Below are 25,410 nucleotides of genomic sequence, written 5' to 3'. Positions count from 1 at the left end.
AGACTGTTGTTGGGCTTGTGTCTTATTCGGTGAGCATGGGGTTGGTCCATGCCACTTTGATTTCCGTTTGGTTTAAGTTTATCTGTGTTGTATAAACTAATAGATGGTCCGGCCTACGTGTTGTAGTTCCGTGACTAGAGACATATTTATGATATTAATTAATGAGGTATTTCAGTTAGTTGTCTTTTGCAATATTCATACAGGTGATGTTTTTATGAAAATGGTTAAGTAATCAACTTGGCTAAGTATAATGACGTCATAATTGAAGAGAAAAAAGATATTCCGCATTTTTAAATTAAGTGTGGCTTAATACGATGACTTGTTAACAAACCAGGTTAACACGGGGTGTTACAATGACCAACTTTGGGGAATACCCTTATTTGTTCCCAACAAGTGAGTGAGGTAACAAAAGTCTCCCTATTGGTTTTTGTATAGGTGACTTAAAGATAAATTTGCAAGAGGAATAGAAAATATCAGTAGCCTTCGTTGACTGGAATTCCTTTTGAAGATGCTTTAATCATGGTGAAGAGTGTGAAAATAGGCCTTAATATATTACTCCACATAAGTTGTTCCCCAACTCGATGCTTCACTTATTAAAGTTGATGAGATGTAAGAGTTAGACTTTCAAATTTGTTCTATGATAGTCTTGAAAATCATAAGGTTGATGATGATTTTTGGAAGATGCTTTTCTCTTTGGAGTTACTTTTCGACACCATCTTCATTTCATCCTGGAATTTTACCCCCTGGGTCATTTTCACCTTGAGATTTTATACCCAAAGTCAATTTCTTCATTTCATTATGTGGTTCTACTCCCAAAGTCAATTTCTTCATTTCATCCTAAGTGTCAGAGCCAACATGACTAAGTAAGTGATCACGAGTTCGATCATAATCACTTCCTTTTTTTAATAAAAATAATAAACTATTATAAAATTTATTAACACAGATAGACACATTATTTACACTTGCCTTAAAATTTAAAGTAAACATAATATATAATGGTAACCTAATTAACCAAGTTTGATATTTATATTTAATCTTTATTCATGGTTACATTATGTATATGTATATGAGTATAAATAAAATTAGCTTGACAAACATTAGTGACAATATCAATTATTAATTTTTATTTGAAAAAATAATTTTAAAACTTTCAATGTTGTTTTGTATTATAAAAAACCAGCTTTTGAAATATTAAAATTTAATCATATTTACATATAAATATTACACTCAATCTTAGTCATTGATCTTACTTACATCAAAGTTGTTAGATCCACAACTAAAATTAGGTGTAACACACATTATTCTTACACTAAATTATTCTTGCATCATATATATTAAAAATTTTAAGATATTAAAACAAAATAATTTTTACATGGTATTAATGTATTTATAATTTAAAAGAATTTTATGAAAAGTTAAAAGAAAAAGAAAAAAATTAAATAAAAGAAGACGTAAGGTAAAAATCATGCTTTTTTGACATAAAAAAGCACTCTCATAACATAAAATAAATTTAAACGAAATTTTTTCATTACTTTTATCCATTAACTTAATTAACATGCATGTTTTAAATATTTTACAAAAAAATAAATTAAAAAATACACAAAAATACTAAATAAAAAATGATATCAACTCATATAATTATTAAATTTAAATGAATCTAATTATTATACTTCATAAGATTATAGTTTCTTTTGTATTCATTTATTTAGTATTTAAAAAACGAAACAGTTAAAAGATTGTTTAGAATACTTTGACTATAACTTTTTTAAATAAAAAAAGAAAAAACTAATACGTTCCTAAGATAAAATAATACAGAGAGAGATAAGACAGAGCCATTAAGTTGCTTATTGCTATGCTTCCAGGCTGCAACTGCATCATCATATCGAGAGGTGGGAATTCGGACATTCTCGAGGTTTGAGCCCATGAGATTTAGTGCTCCTAAGGCCCTATAAATTATCAAGTGTATGCATGCGACGCATTCATTCACATGTTGATGTGTTAGGAAATTAACAAGTGAAAAAGCAGAGTATCAAACACTAAGTTTAGGATGGAAGTCTGAGTTAATAAACGAAGATGTTAATTCATCTAAACAAGCCATCCGAATTCTCTCAGGAGTTGCTGGACTATCAAGAGGAAACCAGTCATCACGCCCCATTTCAAGTCTTGCAGCTCTGATAGCATCCTTGATGGCAAAGAACACAGCTGATGCAAGGAAAAATGGAGGCTCACCAACGGCTTTAGACGAATGGATGGCCTTAACATTTGGATGACCCTAACAGTTAGCAAACAAAACAATAGACAAGGTAAGTTAACATGTTGCTGTCTACAATTTTTGTGAATTAATATGTGGTACGCACAGGGAATAGCCAATGGTTAGTAACTAATAAATGACAATGTCGAATCTATGAGATGATGACATGTAACACTATTAAACGCCATACAACCCATCAATATATTAATCTTGTGACCATGTCAGCGTGGTGAAGACGTGAAAATGAGGTTAAAGAAATATGAAAGCAATTTTTGAGAAGTTAACACGAAAAATGAACATGTTAAAGATAAACAGGCAGCGATTATCTTCTGATAAATACTAAAAAAAACAGTCAACACAGCTCTCACATTCCATGCATAAATTAGGTCCAAGATTTCTTAACAACTCAATCGAATATAAGGAGAAAGAAAAAGTATCATCTATCTCCTTAATATCCCAGACTCCCAGGTGGTGGCTTGCAGCAATCAACTTGGATTGTTTTACAGACAGCATCAAATCTATTATTTCCCTGCTTCCCCATTATCAGAGCTGGGTCAGTACTTGTACTTCCTCATTTGTTAAATACATATATAACCCGTCTTTGTTAATTTTTCCATTTTACATCAGCCAAGACTCTTATGTCTGGGATTACACTCATCACTCCACGGTGCCACACCGCAATGTAGCACAATGGAATCACTTCCAGGTGCATCATCCACTCTCCAATCCACATACCTCAAGAAAAGAACTTAAAAATTGTTCAGGATTCAGGAACATACCTTCAGAAGTGAGACATTAAATTTCAAGGGAACATCATTTATAGAAGGAATTTTATAAGCTCCAGGTCCACTTGTGTAAAGGCACCCAGAGGGGATCCATTTATGCGCTCCATCTCCCCATTTAAGTTCTTCTAAAGCTACCCAACCCAAACCTTGAACAAAAGCTCCTTCGATCTGTGAAAATAAATAGCAAGAACAAAATCTGAATATCTCATGCAAATATACGTCAAACAGGATTTTCAAGAATAGGGAGAAAAATAAGGACGTTGTAAGTCAAAGGAATTTTAGAGTGTGTTTAATATTCTACATAAACAAGGAAGACAATTTTTCATTTTCCCCCCCAAAAAATCTGACCCCCAAGAATCCAGAACCAAACATCCTGCAATAAAGGCTTTCCTAAAAAAAAGTCTTAGAAAATTTTCACAATTTTCACCAAGGGAAGTATAATGACCCTAAATGGTAAATCTTAATTAGAGATTTAATTTAAGGATTTAAATGCCATAATTAGATTCAGTGAGTGATTTCGAGTATTTTGACTGTAATCATGACTATGTTATGAACAGTGCGTTCTGCCGGAGAATTTACAGTTTTGTGAATTAACCGGTAGAGCCTAAATGAGTAAAATGATTTTAGAAACATAATTTGACAATTCTGACTCCATATATGAGTTCAGAACGAAAAATTGTATAGTCTGGCACTTTCCGTGAAAATCTCGTGAATAGTGTTTTCTGCCGGGTATTTTGTACCGCTGTTTAAGCAACCGGTAGAGTCCAGAAATAAATACTTGATGAAATAAGAATAAGAAAGTCCAATATATGCCAAGCAAGTCAATATAAGCCCAAGAAAATAATAAGTTTATAAGTTCTAAGTTCAGAAGTGAGCGAAGTACAGTTAGTGATTCACAGTGCATTTCGTCAAAAACGGTGCAGAAACCATACTGTGAATTATGAATATTGTTTTGTAACAAATAAAAATTAATGTAAATGATTTTAGAAAAATAAAAATATGTTTGTAGCTTTAAGTTAGTTCCGGGTCAATTTAAGTTAAAATACGCGATAGAAAAACATCCGATGAAAGGGGCCACATGTGCCTATATAGCCTTGTCACTTAAATGAAACACTATTCATTTCAGATTTTCTTCTTCTCTCTCTTGCATGGCCGAGCTGCACTTGGAGGAGAAGGGGCTAGGGTTCCAAATTTCCTTTCTTTGATTTCTTAATCATCCATTCTCCAAATTCAAAGACCCACCACATGAAATTGATTGGAAACCACTCAATGAATCCATTCCACCAATCAATTTGAGCTATAGTTGAGTGTGTGAGGAGTTTTTCCTTCCCCCATTTTCGAGCTACTATTCATCAAGGAGGAGAAATGACATTTTTGGTGGAGCTTTGCTTGGTGAAGGCCTTCTAGGCTTTGGGTAGTTCATTGGAGGTAACAAAACTCTAACCCTATGGCTTTATTATTGTGAATAATGTTTTGAAAGTCATGAGCATGGATGGGTAGGAAATAAAGTAGTATAAAACTTGAAAGTGATGATGGTTTGTTGTGTATAGGAAGTCATAGTGTAAAAATAAGCATTTTTACATGTGTTAAATGAAAAAAAAATTCCCTTGTGTTGTGTCCCTTGATGTTCGGCCATGAGAGGGTATAGAGGGGATGATGTGCAAAAAAATTTAGTTTGTGTAATTGGTAGAGATATAATTATGTATGTGATGTGTTATTAAGAATACCAAAGTAAGAAAAATATTGGGGTATTATGCCTCTAGGTTCGGCCATGAGGTGCCATAGAGGAGTCATTTGTTCAAAATTTAATTGGACATAATATATGCATGTAGGTGCAAGTTGCAAAAACTAAGTGAAGAAAGAATAAGTAAAAAGAAAAGAACCATTTTGCCTATTGTCCTTGTAGAATTCGACCTATAGGGTGGCTTAGGGATATATTTGTTGCACTTTATTTTAATAAAATGTGTTGTAATTCGTTGTATAAAATGGATGACTTAAGAAGTGAAATGGCTTGAAAAAGGGTTGAAAAATACCTTGAGTCCCTTAAGGGTAGGTTCACGGCCTCTTAAAGAAAATGGCATGAATGATGTTGAAAATTCTCAAGTGAATACTTGATTAAAATTAAAGAATGCTAACGAGTATAAGGTGGTCTAGACTTGTGTATTGGCATAACATTGGCAAAAATACAAAGAAAGGAAGATAAGCGATAAAATGTATGCCTTATGGAAAGCCTAGGCATGATAGCATTTTATTGATTTGTATTTGTGGATTCTTGCTCTAGGTGTACCTAGGGACTAAAAAGGATCGGAATCTCTTGAAGACATATAAGTAACTTGTGCAACAAGTAAGCGTATTGGTAAAGCTTCAAGAGGTAAGCTCTATGTTTAAGGAGTCTTTTCCTACTTGAGTGCTCCACCATAGTTAGTGGACTATGGTTGGACTCTATGACTGTATTGATACTCTATATAGGTGCATTCATATAGAGTTATTTGATGATATGATATGATATGATATGAAATGATCTGATATGACATGATATGATATGATTGGTTCTGATATAAATTCTGTATTGACTTCTGGTACACTGATGTCTTCTTAGGATTTCCCTGAGATTGACTATGTACACCTCTGAGATACTCTGGTTCCGCTTGGGGTCATCCCTTGGGAACACGTGCGTTGAATTCCGCTTGGGGTCATCCCTTGGGAATTACAGCGCACACCTCTGATATGATATGGTTATATGTTCTGTTCTGTTATGATATCTGTTATATGTTGTACTGGTATACTCTGTATCTGACTTTCATGCAGGAGTGAGCCAGGGGTATGGAGAATTCTCTATAAACCTGGAGCTTACTAAGATTTGAAATCTTACCCCTCGTTGGGGCAACATTTTCAGGTGCACAGACTTCTGGTGAGCCTTCGTTAGGCAAGGACACGACACGGGGCTGAGACGTTTGACGGATCAGTATTTTGAGTAGCTGTAGGCTACTAATCTTTTTGGAGTGTACCTATGTATTTCGTATTTCCGTAGTGATGGATCATTATGTTAGATCCTGAATTTTGTATATGGCCTGTATATGTCTTGTACATGTCATTCAGTGGATGCATGTACCTTTTGTATTCAGGCATGTTGATATGACTATGTAGTATTCAGTTATGTTTCTGTATTGGACTGCATGCTGTTAGATTAGTGGCACGGTGCCAAATTCTGCATGCGCCCATGGATGGGTATCTGATTATATTGCATGACTGGTACTTTTGAATATGAATATTATTGAAACTGTCTATCAGGAACTCTTGGGAGTGGGATTGGAAAATCCCCAGTTGTCCGATTTACAGAGGTTACTCTGTCCGATTTTTGGTTATACTTTGTATGAAGCTAAGAAGAAAAAGAAAAAAAGTTAGCCCGTATTTCCGTAAGATAAGTCTTCCGCTGTATCTGTTTATATCATATGTATGTTAATTGAACCGGCTCGAGACGGGGATGTTACAGGAAGCCAATTTCATATTTAACAAACATTATTTTATCCTGATCAAATAATGTTTCGCAATCTCTCCCATCAACCAAAATGTCATCACGAGCATTCTAATTAAAAAAAGATGTATATAAGTATTCAAATTATTTATGAAGGCCAAAATTTATTCACTACTATTAAATATAAGGAACTGAATAAAGCTCTTTTCTATCAATTTTTCTCATTTCCGTTTAGAGGAATTCTTGTCCTCTCTTTTTGTGTTCTTTCTCCATCTTTAATTAACTTCCTTGTCTGTTCTGAAAATGATAATAAAAAACAAAAATAATAAACAACTACAGAAGAAAAGCACCTGTCCGACGTCTATTGCTGGGTTCAGAGAATAACCTAGATCCAAAAATATGTTTGCCACCCTTGTGTGAAAATCTCCAGTCAAGGTGTCAATTTCAACCTCAGAAAATGCAGCCCCATAAGTGAAATACCTAAAAGGTTTTCCTTTAGCCGTCTTCCAATCAAAGCCAATATCAGGCGTAATATAAAATCCATGGGCAGAAAGGTCTATTCGCTCTGCATAGCAGGCACAAACTAGCTGAAAATAATAAAAGCATAACAAAACATGTTTAGAAGATAGTTTCACAAGGCACCTTGTAACAGCAGCGACAATCATAAAAGCTATTTGTGATTGAACAGAAGAATCGTTGATAAAACCTATGCAACAATATCTTCAGTAGGATTATGAATATAGATTATATTTCTATACAATCTTCAAACTACTGTAATCACTTCTATTTTTTTATCCATCTTGAAACCCAAGATGTTCATATGAAAATATCTTAAGATCTAGCAAAATACTTTTCTTTTATCAGAAATTCTCAATAGCCTCAATAATTTCTTATTTTCCTCTCACACTTCTCAATTCCTCAGCATCTATATAAAATTTATATAAAAATAACTTCCATAAATACAATGAACGAATGTGCTTATATATAGTCATTTATTCTGAGTGGATCACTTCTTAGACCGAGAAGTAAAAACTGCAAATGCAAGAGTACCTCAGCAAACGAGTTGAAGTTATGTCGTGAAGCAATAGGTTCCATGCGTGCCATTATTTGCTCACATGCATTTAAAACTGCTGCTCCATACATATCAGAACTTGCAGAAGCTGCTGTTGGAGAAGAATTAGGAACCTAATTTTGGGGCAAGCATGAAGACATCATAGCAATTTAGCATCAGAAACAATAAAGGGTAAAAAGGGGAAATAAAGAAAAGAAAAGGATAATCCAAAATGAACCAGAAAAGCTTTACATTATATTCAAGATATGTATAAACAGCGAGGTTGCAAAAGCTTTCTTATATGTTTTCTTGGGAGCTTTAGTTGTTGTTCTTCAAAATTATTTTTGAGAGTTGATGAAGATTCATTATAAAAATATTATGCTAATGTTGAGTTTTTTTTTTCCCCCTTTTTTTTTCGCAAACCTGTGCAACTTTCTAAAATTACCAAATGGAGTTTGGAGTCCTTAACCTTGAAATTAACTTTAATGATTTTCTTTTGGAAGGAAGTTGATCAGTACAAGTAAGAAAATAGAAGAAGGGTTGCAAGAATGGGTGGGAGAGAAAGAAACAAAAGAGACGGAGAACTTGATTTCCATTATGGAGAGACAGAAAGAGAGAGAGAGAGAAAACTCAGTTACACCAACTACATTCCAAGTTGAACCCTTCTGTACACTTCCCGCCTATTTAAATCAACTTCCTTCCTACCTTACCTAAGTTCTATGAAGGAGAGAAAGTAAGTAATATATTACTTATTTACCTAGTATGATCTAGCAGACACTAATTTTCAAGAAGAAAAATAACATAAACCCTTAAATAAAGTAACTTAGTACCTTGTCAGTACTTGTTTCTGATATAAAGACAGCACTAAGGGGGATATTGAAAGCTGATGCAGCAACCTGTGCAACTTTTGTATGCAAACCTTGCCCCATTTCTACACCCCCATGGGTAACTAAAACAGTTCCATCTGTATAGACATGAACCAGAGCACCTGCCTACAGTTATTAAGAAAATATGAAAGTACACGATTATCACTATTCTAATAATGCAATTCTTTCCTAACTAACAAAATAGGAATATAAAGCAAAAGAAAATTTTGGAATGAAAAACATCACGAAAATTTAAAAGCAAAATTATTAACCAAATAATGTAAATCAATATCCAATCACTGAAATGAACTTTTGAAACAAAATATCAGAAACTATTACGCGTGGCTTTGAACCCCCATTAAGCTCTTTTCCTTTTGATTTATGGATTATTTCTTGTTTTCCATTCTGTTTTGTTTTAAAGTGGTTCTTATTGTATTAAGTAGTCACATGACTAGCATATTTGTATTTTGGGCTGGGCTTAGTAATATATACTTAATCTAGTATAAATGGTCCTTACCCTTAAGATCCCGTATTCAGCCATCAAATGTTATAATTTCAGATTTGAAGTGACTTATAACCCTAGAACCCTAATTTCCAACAATTTTCCCTGCTCTTAAGCATAATTCTGTTAAGAAGTTTCTCTCTATCTACTTTCTCAGCATCAAGAGAGGTCTAATAAAGTATACTAGTGCTTTAAGGAATCATAAACTTCAATCATTCACTAAATGATAACCTTTTTACTTTTTTAGAGATGTGGTACACTAGCTAGAGCTCAAAGGGGCAGCATTATTTTTAAGGGAAACAATTGTTTTAAGAAAGCTTGATCACTGATAGTAGACAATGAAATACAGAGGAAATTTATTTAAAAAAAATAGGAAGAAACTGAATGAGGAGACACCCATATTAGAAACAAGTTCTGGACCTATCCCTAGCAGCAGCTACCCAGTCTTATGCCTGAAACTTTGTTATCAGAACAACATATAAAACAATCTTGACAAACTGCCTCTTATTCCTCGCTGGATTTCCTTGAACTTCAGTTGAAGGAAAACAATCTTGACAAACTGCCTCTTTTTTCATTTTTTTTAATCAAAATAAAGTGATAAAGGGCCGACCCAGTTCAAATACCCACTTCGTGAGTGTCTGGGGAAGGGAATACTCTAGGCAGTCTTTCCCCTGCTTTTTGCAGAGAGGCTGATTCGAACCCGCGACCTGACACACCACGGCAAGCAAGCTTACCGCTGAGCCAAGCCGGCCCTTAGTTGGAACCAAACTTAAAGTGATAGAATTCAAATATTACCTGGTTCATAAGCTTTGTTGTAAAGGATATGCCAAACTTAGTTGGAACCATAGCAATGCCACGCTTCCTCCAGCGGTTATGACCATTGAATTGGTCAACTTCTTTGCGTGCCTTCCCAAAGTCACAGGATAACTTAAGTTCATTCCACAGCGGGGCAAGTGTACAGTGCTGAAGTTGTTGGCCATAATGCAAAACAGATCCTTCACCTTGAAAATTAATTTCCTAGAAAGAAACTTGGTTAAGTGGGATGACAGGAAAATTTCAGATGTACAACTCAAGTAAGAGAATAAACCAAAAATTTATATAATACCCTTATCTCTTCTGGGCTCATCTTGAGTTCCACAGCAATCCTTTGAATCCAGTTTTCAGTAATAAGCATGCCTTGAGGACCACCAAATCCACGGAAAGCAGTGTTGCTAGGGAAATTAGTGAAGCAAACCCTTCCCATTATCCTCATATTTGGTATTTCATACACATTATCTGAATGAAACATAGCACGCTCAAGGATAGAAAGTGACAGATCCAGTGAATTTCCAGCATTGTTATAAATTTCAAGATCAAGTGCTAGCACCCTCCCTTCATTTGTAAATCCAACCTGAATCAAATAATATCTCAATAATTATTCAACCACATGAAAAATGAAAAAAAAAATGCTGTTACTCATCTCAAAACAATTGGCACGAACGTTTGGATATACAAAATCAAGGGTGAGCAAGAAGCAAAGCAAGGTTGATTACTCTCTGCCAGATCTTTTCAAGCATTTAATTCATTCTCACGTTCTTTTATGTTATTCATACAATGGACACATCCAAAAGCAACTGCTTAATTTTTTATTTTTTATTTTTTTTGGAAGGGTGTTACAGTCCAAGTTAATGAGTTGAGACTTGAGAGGAGTAAATTCTAAACTTCAAGGCTGTGGAGAAAAGCTTTGGAATCAAAGCATTTTTTCTCAAGTAGGAGTACGACTTAGTATATTGAATGTAAGTTCTGAAAGGTGTGAGTTATCACTGTTTTGGAGGTGAAAAGTGATACAATCATACTAGGAGCTGCATAGTTAAGGTATCTTGGATATATCTTACGGAGTGATGGAGATATTGATGATGATGTTACACATAGGATTTAAGCTAGGTGGGAAATGGAGAAATACATGCTACAAGACTAGTGATGTTCTATGGCAGTGAATGTTAGAGAGTGGAACAAAAAATAAGTGTGGCGGAGATAAGGATGTTGAGGTAGATGAGTGTACAAACAAAAAGAGATAAAATTAAGTCAATGTATCAGAGGGAAATCTAGAGTAGCACTTCTTGAGGGAGAAACTATGGAAACTCTCCTAAGGTGGTTTGGTCATGTGATAAGAAGACCAATAAAGACTACAGTGAAAATGGAGGATCAAATGGATGACAGTCCATTTAAAAGAGGTAGAAGACCAAAGAAAACTATCAGAAATGCAATATAAAACCATTATTGTGTCTTCACCTAACAACTATTGGGATAGTTGGTTCATGACATGGTATTAGAGTGTCTATGATCAAGTGATCCAGAATTCAATCCTTGTCACCCCATTCTCCTGATAAAAAGTTGAATTTCGACATGATGGGTCCGTGCTTTATCCATACTTCAAGTCCAAAGGACTTTTACATGAGGGGATGTGTTAGACATGTAACATAAAACCATTCATGTATTGTGGCTTACTAAAAGTTTTTTGATAAAGCTCAATGGTAATGAGTGATCCATTTAGCCAATCCCCATCAAGTGGGATAAAGCTCGGTTGTTGTTGCTATTGTAAGATAGCAAGACAAGGGCCAAATGAACATCACAATAAGGAAAACTAGGGTGTTAGACAGTCTATTATGTGCCAGCATATCAAACATCACTCAGAAATATCAAGAGAATATATTCTCAAACTCATATTGTGGCACAAATAGAGTGCATCTTATGTATTGTCTATAATACATTTTAAGAAAAAACGGAAATTTCACAGGAGTTAGTTTTACAATAAAATAACAATGTATGAAGAAAAACACCAGTTAAATCTATGTATTTAACTATAGCAATACCTTATACTTCCCAAGAAAACTATGCCGTTGCCCAGTTATCATCATGTCTACATCTCGGTCGAGCGTGATTTTCACTGGCCGATTTAACAGATATGATGGAACTGAAGCTGCAGCAGCAATAAAGGCTGACCTTGTCTCCTTCCCCCCAAATCCACCCCCGATTCGCTTTGTTTTGCAAACTACCTTTGACATGGGAAGGTCAAGAACATGAGAAACATATTTCTGGTGCTTCTGCGGGGCCTGCAATAACACAATGTTATTTTTACAATGCAGTTATTTCTTTCAAGCCACAAATTACAAGTAACACAAGCCAGCACCGTTCACCAGACCACAATCCCTGGACCTAGCTGAAGCTTCTTCTCCGTGATGACATAATAATAATAATAATAATAATAACTTCCTTCGATAGATCTAGGCATAACACTACAGACTTAGAATGAAAAAAACACCAGCTCACACAATTATCTTGCAATAGAAACACAGGAGTAAATGATTAATCGTTTTCCACCCTGTTAACGTAGAAGCAAGGGAGCCATCTGAGCATACTGATAATCGACTTTATCAAATTGTCTAATTTGAGAATCCTTCTCAGCACCAATATCGTCATAAAATAAAGTTTTCAAAATTTCCATATAAACACCTGCTCCTAAGATGGTTTTCTTCAAGGAAAATTCCATTTCCCTGTCCAAAGAGCTTTAGATTAAAACTGCTGACATAAAAACAAGCTCTTTTATTCAACTCCCATCTCAGTATATTCGGTCTCTGTATCCCATTTGGAGTTGAAAAGCATACAAAATAACATGCAGTGGTTAAGAAAGACTTACTATGCCAAAGACCTTTTGCAAAAAAGGAATAAGTTATATTCTTGATCATGTTCCTTTTTACTTTTTGCCCATTGATTCAATCATCATTATACTGATCTGCTGTTCTCAATACTTAATTGTATATGAACCCTTAAGTGGTTCAGTCATACATGGCTGATTCTTTCCCTAAAGACATTGATACAATAAAACAAGCTAAAGATTTCAAACTTTAGTTTCCCAAAGATACATATATTATAAATTTTAGGCATTCACTACAAAAATGTATAACTTACTTGAGTAGATGATATCATATGAACTTCGTTTCCACCGTCCATTGTCCATATCAAACTGCTATGTGGCTCCAAATAAAAGTGTTCCTGACCTCCTATCTGAACTTGCCCTTCAATTATTCTGTCACACTGACCCGAATGAAAACAGTGATCAATATCACCTTTAATCAAACACTTTTCTGTGTTGGGATGAAAACTTTTAGCATAGATGGCATCCTGTATTGACAGGATGGCTGGAAGCTCTTCATACTCAACATGAACTTTTCTTGCTGCTATCTTTGCATTTTCATGAGTGTCGGCCACAACTACTCCTATAACCTGGAAACATACATATAAATAACCAACGCTGTAAAGATCATACACCAACATTGAGATTAAGTCAAATTTACACAGGAAGTGAAAGACAGTCATTAGTAGGAGACCAAGTGAGCATTCCAGTGTGATTGGGAATAGGTAGGCACAGTGAATTAGGCAATTCTCATGATATTAAGTGAAATCTTGAAGTAGAATTTATTTTATGATTAGATGATAAGCTAATAGTGTAGACTATTCTAGAGACTCTAACTCAGTTTAGCAAAACTAAGTTATAGATCTATAAATAACTAATGGGACGAGCACGAGGTCCATCTAGCTAGCGCAGAAGCAACAAAGTCGTCAAGTCGAGTTCAGCAACTCGGAACTTGGAAGTCGACCAATTATCTGGCCGATCAATTTGCATAAATGGAGAAAAAGAAGAAAGAAATGCACCCAACGATGTTAACGTGGAAAAACCGCTCAATGCAAGGAGTAAAAATCACGGGACCTAGTCTAGAAAAACATCCACTATAAAGTAGGATTACAAGAGGTTCATCCCTAATATATCACTAGAAGATTACAAACAATTCTTCACCCACACTAAGGATGGAATAAAAAATTATCTCTCACGATAGAGGAATACTATCTCTTCTTAGAAGAGGAAATCTCACACTCTCACTACTGTTCTACCTCAAGAATTCTGGTTTCTCCCCTATTTATAGTTGGCTAGGAGGGATTTCTTCCATGCTCTAGAATCTTCTCCACTTAATGTGGAGAATTTCAACGCAACCTTTCATTATTTCATGCAAGATTGTTCTTTAATTATTTGGGGGGCGTTTTGTAGGCATGGAGACTTGCACTTCTTAGTGTTGGAAATTGTAGCCATCCAAGTAATTAAGGAGGAACAACTTCCAACAATAACTATGCATATTGTATGCTCGCATGAAAAGGAGAAGAGGCGAGGCATGCAGGGCACAAAGAGAGACAAATGAATTGTGTGAAGAATGAAGTCATAGGGTGAAGAGACATGAGCTGGGACCACTTGAATGATGAGAAGTAGTAGCATGCCTTACATAAGGCTGAAAAGAAATTCTAATGTGAAATGTTATATACCAAAATAATGCAAGTCTCCTAACCAGCTCTAGTATGCAGGGCAAGTCTAATTCACATACATGCACAATATATATAGACATCTCAAGCATAACATTGTATCATTTTTTCTTTTGCAAGTGATGTTGCAAGTCATTATTTCATACCACAATTCTATCAGTTAAGAACAGATGAACACTGCAAATGCCATAAAAATGGAGCACAAGAAATCCATTCCCTTTAAGTTCAAAATTATAATAGACAAATCATATGTGAGATATTATTCAATAAGCTAGATACCTGACCCACACAAGTGATATATTCTGCAGCAAAAAGATCCTCATCAGCAACAACTGCTCCAATTTTGTTATCGCCTGGTACATCTTTAGCCAGAAATATGCCCTCAAATCCAGGTGAAGACCTGGCCCCTGAATCATCAATTGAAAGTATTCGGGCATGGGGTTTTCTACTCAAAACTAAGGCAGCATGCAAACCATTAGAAGGCATTGGTGTGTCATCAGCATATTCTGCTTCTCCTGTAACCTGAACGAAAGTTACATTAACCATGTAGCCAAGCACTCTGCTGAAAAGCAAAAGACATAATTTGCTGAAAGAGACCGCATATGCCAAACATTATAGAAAGACAAAGAGAATAAACCTCTCCCCACGAAAACCCAATTTGTGATGGTAGGGATGAGGAAAATCCTTGTATGCAGCTTTACCCTTATATGAAAATGTGAAATTAAAAAAAATTATAATTGTGCAGATAACAGAGGATACAAGTAATGCATAGATACAAGTAAAATATACTTATGATTTCATATACTTCCAATTTAGAAAACATGTAGCAACAAAAAGGAATTTCGTATCAAAGCTTATAATTTTTGTATAAGAAACTAAGTCTATATCCGTGTCAAATGGCCCCAGAAATCATCAATACCAGTAAAATGCCAAAACGAAGGAATAATAGTGGAGAAAAGTAGATATAACCAACATAGAAGTTGCATTTTGCGTATATGATATGTGGGGACAGTACAGACTATACACGTTTCTTCAGGATGCACCTCAGGTTTCACATGTGATGTGACGTCTTTACTGGATCACATAGTAACAAATTCCTGCCATAGTCTTAATAACCACTCCATGTAGAGATAAGTAAAAGGATCTAATCCTTCATAATATAATATCTTTGAAAGTTAAACAGGAAGAGAAGCAGGAAGCACGAAGATGCAAGCAAGCTTGAATAATTATAAACACTTAACAACAAATAGTAAGAATGCATAATTGATAAACTTGGGATGTGATTTTACCATACAAGTACAACGAACCTGAAGTTTTGAAGATAGATGAACCTCAGGAGAACCCACAGATGTACCATGTTTCATAATTTCATAGTCCTGAGATCCTGTAATTGGTGGGCGGTGGACTGAGTGCACAGCAGATAGATGGGATAATGGTATACACTCTTTGATACCATCCATTTGATGAGACACCCAGAGAAAAAATTTAAAAAAGAAACTTAGAGTCAAAGATTTCCGGAACTCTACCATTCCACCAGGAGCATCTTCTTTGAGTGATATATCCTTTTGTAGCACTTTCAATGAATTTTGTAACAGATCTTGGTCCCAAATCTTTCCTATGAGAAATTCCTTAGTTTTAGTTGCAGAAAGTGAATATGGAGCCACACCACCATAAAAAATTGATGCATCAGCAACCACCCAGTTTTCACTATGTTCCTGAAGATGAACACGAATACCTGCATTTACAATTGCAATATCATCATCCCTTCTATGAGACTGTTTGAATTCTTTCACAAACTCAAATGTCCTATTCCATGGCAAGAATATCGACAGCAAGATTTCACCACTTGCCAAATCCACCTTACGATAACCCAGGAAGAAATTTTCTGCTCGTACTGTCCTGATGTTTCCTTTTGAGTTAATAACTCGAAACTCTGCTCTAGCTGCCATCCATAGGGGATTCAAGTCTGATATTGGGCTGGCAGTACATATATTCCCACCAACTGATGCAGCATTTCTTATTTGTGTTCCAGCAAACCATTTCAGTTGTTCAATAAAGGCCTTACAAGACAAAGTTTCATGAGCAGCTCGCTCAGTTAGAACTTTTCTTAAAAAATTCAAGAGATCAGATAGTCGTACTGCCGCACCTATCTCTAAGCCATCATCCTTTGCATCCAAAGCATTTAGTTCTGGCACATGCATAACAGAAATCAGAACCCGATATTGTATTCTCTTTAGTCTCATCTCAATTCCTACCTCCGTATTACCAACTATCAACTTTGCATCAGGATATTTGGCTCTTAAATCCAATACATGTTGAAGTGTTAAAGGCCGATACCACACTAGCCCACCAAATCCAGTCAAATTCAAATATGTTGGTATCCTTAACAACAGTTCAGGAGGAAAAATAAGTTCTTTTTCAGTATATTTGGTCCCATCTATTTCATCATATGAAGTAGGTCTATATCTATCATCACTGATTGCATCTTTATCATTTACATTGTTTGAATTACATGAACAGGGTTTTCCGGTCGATGGGCAAATAGACTTGCCCTCTTGAAGGCTCAATGAAGAAACGCCAGTATATAAGGTATTGCTAGTTTTGGCAAAGACACGGAATGCATCAAGTATCGGTCTGTAACCAGTGCATCGACATAAATTTCCCGCAAGGCATTCTTCAATTTGTTCTTCACTAGGTGGTGTTTGACTTGACCGCAATAACGCATACATGGACATAATAAAACCGGGTGTACAAAATCCACATTGTGAACCATGAGCTCGTGCCAAAGATTCCTGGAGAGACTACAAGGGTGAGTTCAGAGTATTGATGGGTAAATATAAATTTAAAACAAAAACAAAGCTCATAGCCGAAGCCCATAAATAAATGTATCACAACACGAGAACCAAAAAAAAAAAAAAGTACACTCGAAACAATAGCAAGCAACTAGAAGACAACCATGATTAAAAATAAAATAAAATAGTATGAGCATGTATCACCTGGAGAGGGTGCAATCCACGCTTGCAGCTTCCCAATCCCTCCACTGTAATCACATGCATCCCTTCTACAGAATACAGAGGTGCTAAGCAAGCATTGATAGCATAGTGTCTGTGAGAATATTTTCAAAGGAAAATAGTAAGTTAGATGTTAAGAAACAAGAAGGAAGCGTTTCACATGTAGGAGCATTAAATCAGTATGGGATAAGAAAGAAACGCTTACAAGCATTTCTTCAATCTTGTATCATAATAAGAAACCATAACCGTGCAAGCTCCACAACCACCTTCACCACAGCCTAGTTTAGTCCCTGTCAGACCTATATCTTTTTACACCAAAGAAGGTGAAAAAAAACTATAATTAGTTTAGCTTCACCAAGGAGAAAAGAAATTTTTTAAAATAGGAGCCAAAATTGAGCACATATGAAAATAATTGAATCATGAAGTGATTTTGATTTTGCAAACACCAAACAAAAAAAACAAAAAATCAGTTCTTCAGTTCACGATCCTGTACCTAATTAACAGCTTAAGAAGTTGCCATAATTAAGCATGTAAAGTAAGATATTAAACTTGAATTCTAGAAAGAAGAAGAAAAGAAAAAGGAATCGAACAGGGATTGATACCTCTGAGATACTCAAGAAGGGTGAAATGAGCGAATCCATCAGGCAACACTCTACGAACACCGTTAACATAGAAGATAGGCTCATCCGACGACACCTTCAAATCTAGTTCAACCTTTTCGTCCTTCTTCAATGATCCCATTTCAGTGCTTAGAAGTTGGAAATTATGCAAAAATGAAATGAAACGAAACGCGTTCTTCTTTTACTGTAACTGCGAACTGCCGAACTGGGAACAATCAACTCTTGTACTCTTTCGACTACTATATTATGTTTTTCATCAGAACAAAAAACCAAAGAAACTGACTCATCTTCTGACTCGTACTCGAACCAAAAGTGCCTTCAAAAGGCACAAATGTATTAATTAATTAAATACGTGAATCGGATAGATTGGATCATTTCAAATCTTATACTCTCGTTGGATAAGTCTATAAACGTGTGCTAGCAACAGATATTCATGCCACTTTTTTCCATCACAATCTATTATAATTATACACTTCGAATAATATGTAATAATGGGACACCTTATATTTATAAAAAAATTTGTTTTTTTGTGGATGTAAAAAAAATTTTGTTTACAAACTACACTATCTTCACCCGAGAGAACACTCGTTACACTGTATTTTCCCGGAAGAACATAGTATAATTTGTAAAAAATTTAAAAAAAAATTTGTAAACGGATCATTTCCCTATAATTATAATGGGTTCGCTTTTTTTGAAATTACTGCAGATAAGTTATCTATAGTAAGTCCAATATAACGTCGTTTTAGGGCGAAAATCATGTATTTTTGTAATTTTAATTTATTTCAGAATTATAATGATCTTTATATTTATAATTTTTTAAGATTTTAATCTCAAAACGATATCGTTTTGGAAATAAATTCAGATAATTTATGTGCATTAACTGCAGAAATATTTTTCTCAATTATAATATTAAAATTATTTTTTTCTCTTTTTTTCAAGAAATTTTTAAGAGAAAAAAATACTAATTCAACAATGATTAAAGAGATAGTGAATTAGTAGTAAAAGAAAGTGCTAATAAAAATATTCTCCGTCCCTCAACAAATATATATAATTAATTCAAAAAAAACTTAAGTGTTTAATTTAAAAGAAAAAAATTTAAATGACATATGATACTCTTAAAAAAGTTCATTGAAAAAATATATCATTTGCAAAAATTATTTTAATTTAATATATAAAAATATATTCAAAAATAATTGATTTAAGAATTTTAAAAAGTTACTTTTTTCCAACTGTAAAATTAAGGATGTCAAAAATATATATATATACCATAAAATTTGATATTTAAAAAATTAAATATATTACACTAATAATCATGTACATTCTGGCTCGTTTGCTGAAAAGAAAGCTAATATTCTTGCATGTTAATATATAGTTGGCCTAATTTAGCGTTATGCAAGTTATGGGTTGGAGAAACTAGGGAATTAACCAGAATTATATATTAGTTAAGGAAATGCTTAATGAGGTATTGTTGGAGTTGGTTATAAAATTCAAAAAATGTAAATTTGACTCATTTAGTAATTTGATCTTCACGTCAGTAAATTTTATTTGCAATAAAACGATTTGAAATATAAAAATACCTCGTAATCAAAGTCAAACCATCCGACAAGGATTGGTCTTGTGAAAAAAATATTTTTTAGTAAAAGTCTATTTGGATGTCTCAAAAACCTGTTTTTAGTTTATAAAAAAAAGCAGAAATTAAAAGTCAAATATTTTTATCAAAAACAAAATATTTTTAAAAAATCTAAATAATTTTAAATTTTGTTAAAAACACTCCTAAAATAAGCAAGGCATAAAACACACTCTTATTTCTCTTCCTGTACTTACAACATATATTGATACTTAATCTGGTATATTTATTATACCTACTAAAAATATTATATGCTTAGAGGAAGTGAATGGGTTTGGATACAGATATAACATAATTGTGATTACAAGGCCTGCATTTTCAAGCCAGAAAACAACAGAAGGAATAATGTGTAATATACAACTATGAGATAAGAGACATGCGATTAACATTAAGTTAGCGCTGAATCTTTGCTCATGTCTGAAGAAGACTCTGCTTCATGGGATCTTGTGTAGGTAAATTCTTGGGTTTAGGACGCTCTGATTGAGATGAATGAATGAGGGTTTCCATAACAACTGCCACAAGAGCAAGGAAAAGTACTGTAAATAAGATGCCTTGCCACGTGGAGAGGAGTTTAGACCACTTGAAGAATTTATAAAGAAGGAAGCCAAGGAGACAAGCCCAAGAAACGACAACCTATTCAAAGAGCACAATGATACAAGATTAGAAGATTATGATCAACCAACTCTTTCAAAAACTTAATTATTTAAGGACGTTTTTCTCATGTTACATGAGATAGTATTGTTTTATGTAGAGACATAATTAGGTGGGTTCTATAATTAAAAAAAATGTTGGCTCGAATTTTGATGTGTGTATAACATGATATAAGGTTTCTCATATAACATGAAAAAAATATTTCTCATTATTTATATATATAATTTTAGAATTTTATAAAAGTTATGTTGTATGAAAAGTGATTATATCATGTTATAGAGATTCGTTTTCTGTGCATTAATTATTTTTTTCTTCAAAAAATGAGACAAAATGTTGTGTGTGTAGGAAAAGTTATTGTATCATGTTGCATGATGAATATAAATCCCGTAACTTTATCACTTGATCGTAGAAATATGATGACATATCAAGCTTCTTAAAAGGAAAATTAGTTCATGACAGAGCAAAGCATACAAGTAGTACTCTTTTGTTTTACCTACATCTTAGTATATGTCTTCTTACCAATATAGATATCTTTGGTCGATGGATTTGTTGAAGTTCTAGTTCACTGAATATACCCTGAGTATTATATTTCTCCAATAAAGCATCCTGGTAGTTTAGAAAACAGACATCGTTTACACATTGACCAGAGTATACAAAATTTTGAAGAATGAATCGCATATTAATAAAAATTTGTACAAAGGTGTGTTTGATCACTAATGCGACATGTTATATTCTACATTATTTGTAATACCTTGGCAACAAATATGTCTTTGCACCATTGTGAAATGCCATCGTCTGTTTGTGGAAGTTCCTCCATTTTGTGTCGTTTAACTTGAACCATCACCTGTAAAAAGCGGAGGAACATATATTTAGTTGTAGGAATTATGGTAGTTAACTATATCTTCCATTTTCAAGATGGAGCTACGGTTCATGATATCAACCATCGTCACAATACCAAAAAAGACATTCTAATGAAACTAAAGTCTGACAAATATTATCACAGCCCTTGATGTATCAACCATTACAGATCAATAAAAATCTCAACCAACGAAACCAGAAAAAAGAAGCCATTTTTTCTTTTGATGAGTACAATACCCATAGAGGTTCAATAAATAATAAATCACCAATGGACGGTAGACAAATAGCAATAATTGTGTAATACGGTTTATTTTGAAGGTACACAGAAAAAGCTTTTGTTTATTGGGTTTAGTGTCGTTTAAAAGGACACAAGTTGTGTGCTTTTAGTGACTTACGCAGAGTGTGACTTGTCAGACTCTGTGTAATTCTGAAAAGTTGTTTTTCTTTCACTTTACACGTCAGCGATGTGACTAAGGAGAGAGAAAAAAAAAATAACTTTTCAGGTTTACACAAAATATGACCGGTCATATTTTGTGTAAATCATCTAAAATCACACAACTTGTGTCCAATGATACTTCTTTTTCCCTTGTTTATTTTCTGTAATTTAGCTTTTGTCAAGGTTACCAATTGGCTTACCGAAGAAGAAATCCCTTTAAATATTCTCAACATTGTTGGTGAAGGCTCACTTTTTGGAACTACAAATGTGCAATCATAAATGGCTGGAACGGTTGTCCGCAGATGTGTTACTGCTGCCACAAAACCCTGAAGAAAGATTATCATCAGTAAAATATATCAGCCAAAACAAAACTACAAAAGTGTAATTAAAAAAAAAAATTAAAAAAGTTGCTACTAGGATAAAGTTCAGGAAAAAGATTATACTATATCAGTGGAAAATTATAGTAATCTCCTAATATACTAAGCATCAACTTTGTTCACCTTAGTACGAGGAATCAAAACATTTCTGGGTATAGGCAACCCTCTTGAAACAGCAAACTCTTGAGCTGCTAAAAGCTTTTCTTGAGTAAAGTGAGTTCCTTCAACAAAAAGAGCCAACCAAAAAGGCATTGGGATGTGCTCTAGCCTCTTAAAACCTGACTGTCACACAAAAGTAAAAAAAAAAAAAAGATATATAAATAAAATGTTAACAAGGAATAATTTACCGAAAAAAATGCAAATAAGGAATATTACATTAAACGAGTTAGCAGAATTTATTTAGATTTACCATCAGTGCTGCTTCATCTTTAGCCCAGTTTCTTTCCAAAAATAAAAATTCAGCAAACCACATTGACCAACCTAGAACCTGCATTGATGTACCGTACATTTATCACCCTATCATTAAAGATCAATTTTCTATCACAGTATCTTAGTAGCACCATTTCATCATCAGAGAAAGTCCTAGGGTGTAGGGAATTTATAATGTTGTCTACGATACGATTTCTGGTGCTTCAAACACTATAAAGTTCAGAAGTTCAAGTCAGTTCAGCAACACGATCAATTGTGATGCAGTTTGCTGATGCAATGGCTAAGTCATGACAAGTTCAAGATTGAAAATTACTTTAGATTGGACTACTAGATAGAACTGTTAATGCTATGCTATCTTTATGCAAGAACTCACAAGATTTTCTGCTTTATTCTTACATCATAGTCACTTATTATTCTCAAGTAAAGTCCCATTTCAAATTCATTGTTAATGGATTGAGAAATTTATGCACACAGCCCACTCAAAACTAATCATCAAGCAAGCAGAACTAGCAAACTGGAAAATATAATAATACTGATAAACGTAAAAGAAAAAGCCTTGATACATTTCCTAATTTGTAAGGAACAAAGGTGTGGGGTTTGAAGAAACTCACGGGAAGGTATTTGACCTCTTTCTTCATAATGGCTCTAGTGCAACCAAGGCAACCATAGCGCTGTCACAAATGAAATCATGTGTTCAAATATATATAAAGATGAAAACATGAGCCAGAAATGGTAACAAATAGCATGCTCATGAGCCATGCAATTGTGTGTGCACATAATGGTTTAGAAGAACAGCTACACTCTAAATTTCAAAGAAAATTAAATAAAAAAAAAAAAAAAACAAATTCAATAAGCAACCATGTCACTGTAGTCACATAGGCTGTAATACCACAATAAAAAACCAATTCACCTAACAACTTAAGCGGGTAAGTGAAGGCTCATCAATAATTTTATATTACTCTAATAATACATGATTTCAATTCTTTATGTGATAATGAAAAATGTTATGAAACTATTAATTGCAAAATTAACCTCAGCTTTTCCTTCTTCTACCGTCAATTTATAAGGGCAAAAAGAAAGGTGGAAATTTGGGTATCCTTTGCAGAGCTTTTTTTAAAACTGGCGTCTTCTCGCAGTGAAAGTAACATTTTAAGAACAGAGTAAACTAGATGACTCTGAGATCACTTTCCTTCTTGGAAGCAAAGTGCTCAGACAAAAAAAAAAAGATGTAATTTAATAATGCTATCATAACATGAAAACTTGTGCATTTTAATAAAGGGGGAAAAGTTTCCGATATTACTTTAGATAACTTTATCTAATGTTCATCGAAACGACGTCGTTTTGAGATTGAAAAATTAAAAAATTAGAGTGATAACTATTATAACCCTGAAATAAATTAAAATTACAAAAATACCATAATTTCCGTCTCAAAACGACGTCGTTTTGATGAACATTAGATAAAGTTATCTAAAGTAACATCAGAAAAAACAACCCCTTTAATAAATTCACAGATAATAGGCACCTGAGCTAAGACCCATCCAATAAGCCAATCAACGTCACTCTTGTGGTTGCAGATCAGAAGTGCATTTTCTTTACCTAAAATTTTTTCAGATAAAATTGCAAATTTGTGAGATCCGTTCTGTTTGAGTGGTACACTCTTTTCAGCAACAGAATGTAAAAAGAAAAAAATGATTTATAAGAACTTAACCACGAATGTCACCTTACCTATTAATTGAAAAGTTTCTGAATCTACGTACAGGTTAACCTGCAACACAAAGATTCAACTAGTTAGACTGCAGTGTGGATAATGTAAAACTAATATACTTTTCAAAAGTCCTCAGCATGTCAAAACATAGTCAAAATAAGGCATTAATGATGATTACTGAATTGCCAGAAAATAAGACTAACCAATAGAACAGCATTTTTCACGAATTCTGATACAGTATTGTTTATAGCATGTACTGCATGGATGTATGATTCAGCATCCAAAGATGCATAACCTCATCTATTTCATTTTCGAAGCTATTTAATTTTAAGCACTATAAGTATTAAACACAAAAAAATAATGCATGCAATTCTTTTCTCTTTTCCTCATAATATGATAACGTTATCTTACCATTCACAAATTTTAGCATGCAGAAATATGGTGCTTTTTCATGAATTATATTTAGAGCCTGTTTGGGTGAGCTTCTTTTATTTCAAAAACTGTTTTTTGTAAGAAAAAAAAAGTATTTCTCGAAAAAAGAAAAAGTCTGTTTGGAGCAGAAGTCACAAAAAAAGTCAAAAATCTACTTTTTTTCGGAAGCTAAAAATTTTAACTTTTAAAAAAAGCAGAAGCTAAGAGTCAAATATTTTAAAAATCTAAATAGCTGTAACTTTTATAAAAAGTACTTTTAAAATAAGAAAGTGATAAAAAGAGCTTTTTTAAAAATCCAATAGAAACGCACTCTTATTCTACTACAATGCAAGCATGAGGGTTAGATTAAATAATAAATATATACGAGTTAAGATAACAAAAAACCTTGAAACCTGCCCACCAATCAACGAGCCATATAAGCTCCAACCATAGTGATTCTGTAAGCACTTTGTTTATTCTTCTGTATAAAGTCTTTGATAGTGGACGAACAAGGACAAAGAAGATTGCCTGCAAATGTATATTTACTATGATATTAGATGAAATGATAAACTAATCAAAAGTTAAAATGAAAATGAGAATTTGTAAATTTATTTTAATGGTCAAGCAATTCTTCTTGTTTCCTTCCTTTAAGAATTCTAATGCACAATAATAACAAGGCAGAGTTGATCAAGATGTACATTCAAATACAACAGTCTTGATGCGTATAGGCAAAGAAATTTAGTTTACATGACATTCAAATATTATGAAAAAATGTGCTTTAAATACCAATGAGGTAATGATCAATGGTAATTGTGGAATTAGAAAATGAGGAAGAATACAACATAATGAGTGTGGATTGAATCTTACCTGGATTACATTAACAATGAGGCCAGATAGAATGAAAAGAGTGCCTAAAGGAAGAATAGCAATTGTAGCGGGTAACGCCATGGCTTCTATGACTATGTTAGAGACAAAAATATGAGAGGACAATAAAAAAACTTTTTGA

General features: G+C 33.8%; 2 protein-coding genes across 3 annotated transcripts; both read right to left on the bottom strand.

The window, feature by feature from the left end:
• Positions 1–1,757: 1,757 nt before the first annotated feature.
• Positions 1,758–18,202, bottom strand: LOC133284826 (xanthine dehydrogenase 1-like). Of its 2 annotated transcripts, none has more exons than XM_061481935.1 (14): positions 17,893–18,202; positions 17,496–17,595; positions 17,276–17,384; positions 15,587–17,071; positions 14,559–14,801; positions 12,879–13,193; positions 11,783–12,022; positions 10,036–10,320; positions 9,726–9,947; positions 8,393–8,554; positions 7,562–7,696; positions 6,862–7,098; positions 3,031–3,204; positions 1,758–2,272 (listed from the first exon to the last, which is right to left on the bottom strand). In XM_061481935.1, the coding sequence occupies exons 1-14, from the start codon at positions 18,029–18,031 to the stop codon at positions 2,030–2,032; spliced, it is 4,089 nt and encodes a 1,362-aa protein (XP_061337919.1). In that variant the 5' UTR covers positions 18,032–18,202; the 3' UTR covers positions 1,758–2,029. The 2 variants fall into 2 exon arrangements, with proteins under 2 accessions (XP_061337919.1, XP_061337920.1); XM_061481936.1 differs by having other exon boundaries at positions 17,496–17,589.
• A 1,746-nt stretch (positions 18,203–19,948) lies between these two features.
• Positions 19,949–25,352, bottom strand: LOC133284848 (1-acyl-sn-glycerol-3-phosphate acyltransferase 3-like). Its single transcript, XM_061481957.1, has 11 exons — positions 25,272–25,352; positions 24,810–24,932; positions 24,014–24,053; positions 23,811–23,884; positions 22,900–22,959; positions 22,269–22,346; positions 21,983–22,141; positions 21,683–21,808; positions 20,940–21,032; positions 20,708–20,794; positions 19,949–20,170 (listed from the first exon to the last, which is right to left on the bottom strand). Exons 1-11 carry the CDS (start codon positions 25,350–25,352, stop codon positions 19,949–19,951), a joined length of 1,143 nt encoding a protein of 380 aa, XP_061337941.1.
• Between the last annotated feature and the right edge of the window lie 58 nt (positions 25,353–25,410).

This window comes from Gastrolobium bilobum, unplaced genomic scaffold, assembly GCF_033153095.1.
Source record: "Gastrolobium bilobum isolate Gb01-03AN ecotype WA unplaced genomic scaffold, APGP_CSIRO_Gbil_v1 utg881, whole genome shotgun sequence".
In the NCBI taxonomy this organism is placed as follows: Eukaryota; Viridiplantae; Streptophyta; class Magnoliopsida; order Fabales; family Fabaceae; genus Gastrolobium; species Gastrolobium bilobum.
This window is presented reverse-complemented; position numbering and strand designations above follow the sequence as displayed.

What these genes read in the sequence shown, in the direction of transcription:
- LOC133284826 (XM_061481935.1), bottom strand. Translation starts at nt 18,031, where the DNA reads ATGGGATCATTGAAGAAGGACGAAAAGGTTGAACTAGATTTGAAGGTG. An exon ending in CCTTCTTGAGTATCTCAGAG is followed by an intron (nt 17,596 to 17,892) that starts GTATCAATCCCT and finishes TGGTGTAAAAAG; the next exon opens with ATATAGGTCTGACAGGGACT. An exon ending in GTTTTCTTGGGAAGTATAAG is followed by an intron (nt 10,321 to 11,782) that starts GTATTGCTATAG and finishes TATTTGATTCAG; the next exon opens with GTTGGATTTACAAATGAAGG.
- LOC133284848 (XM_061481957.1), bottom strand. Translation starts at nt 25,352, where the DNA reads ATGGCGTTACCCGCTACAATTGCTATTCTTCCTTTAGGCACTCTTTTC. An exon ending in AAGATGAAGCAGCACTGATG is followed by an intron (nt 22,142 to 22,268) that starts GTAAATCTAAAT and finishes TTTGTGTGACAG; the next exon opens with TCAGGTTTTAAGAGGCTAGA. An exon ending in AAGACATATTTGTTGCCAAG is followed by an intron (nt 20,795 to 20,939) that starts GTATTACAAATA and finishes CTAAACTACCAG; the next exon opens with GATGCTTTATTGGAGAAATA.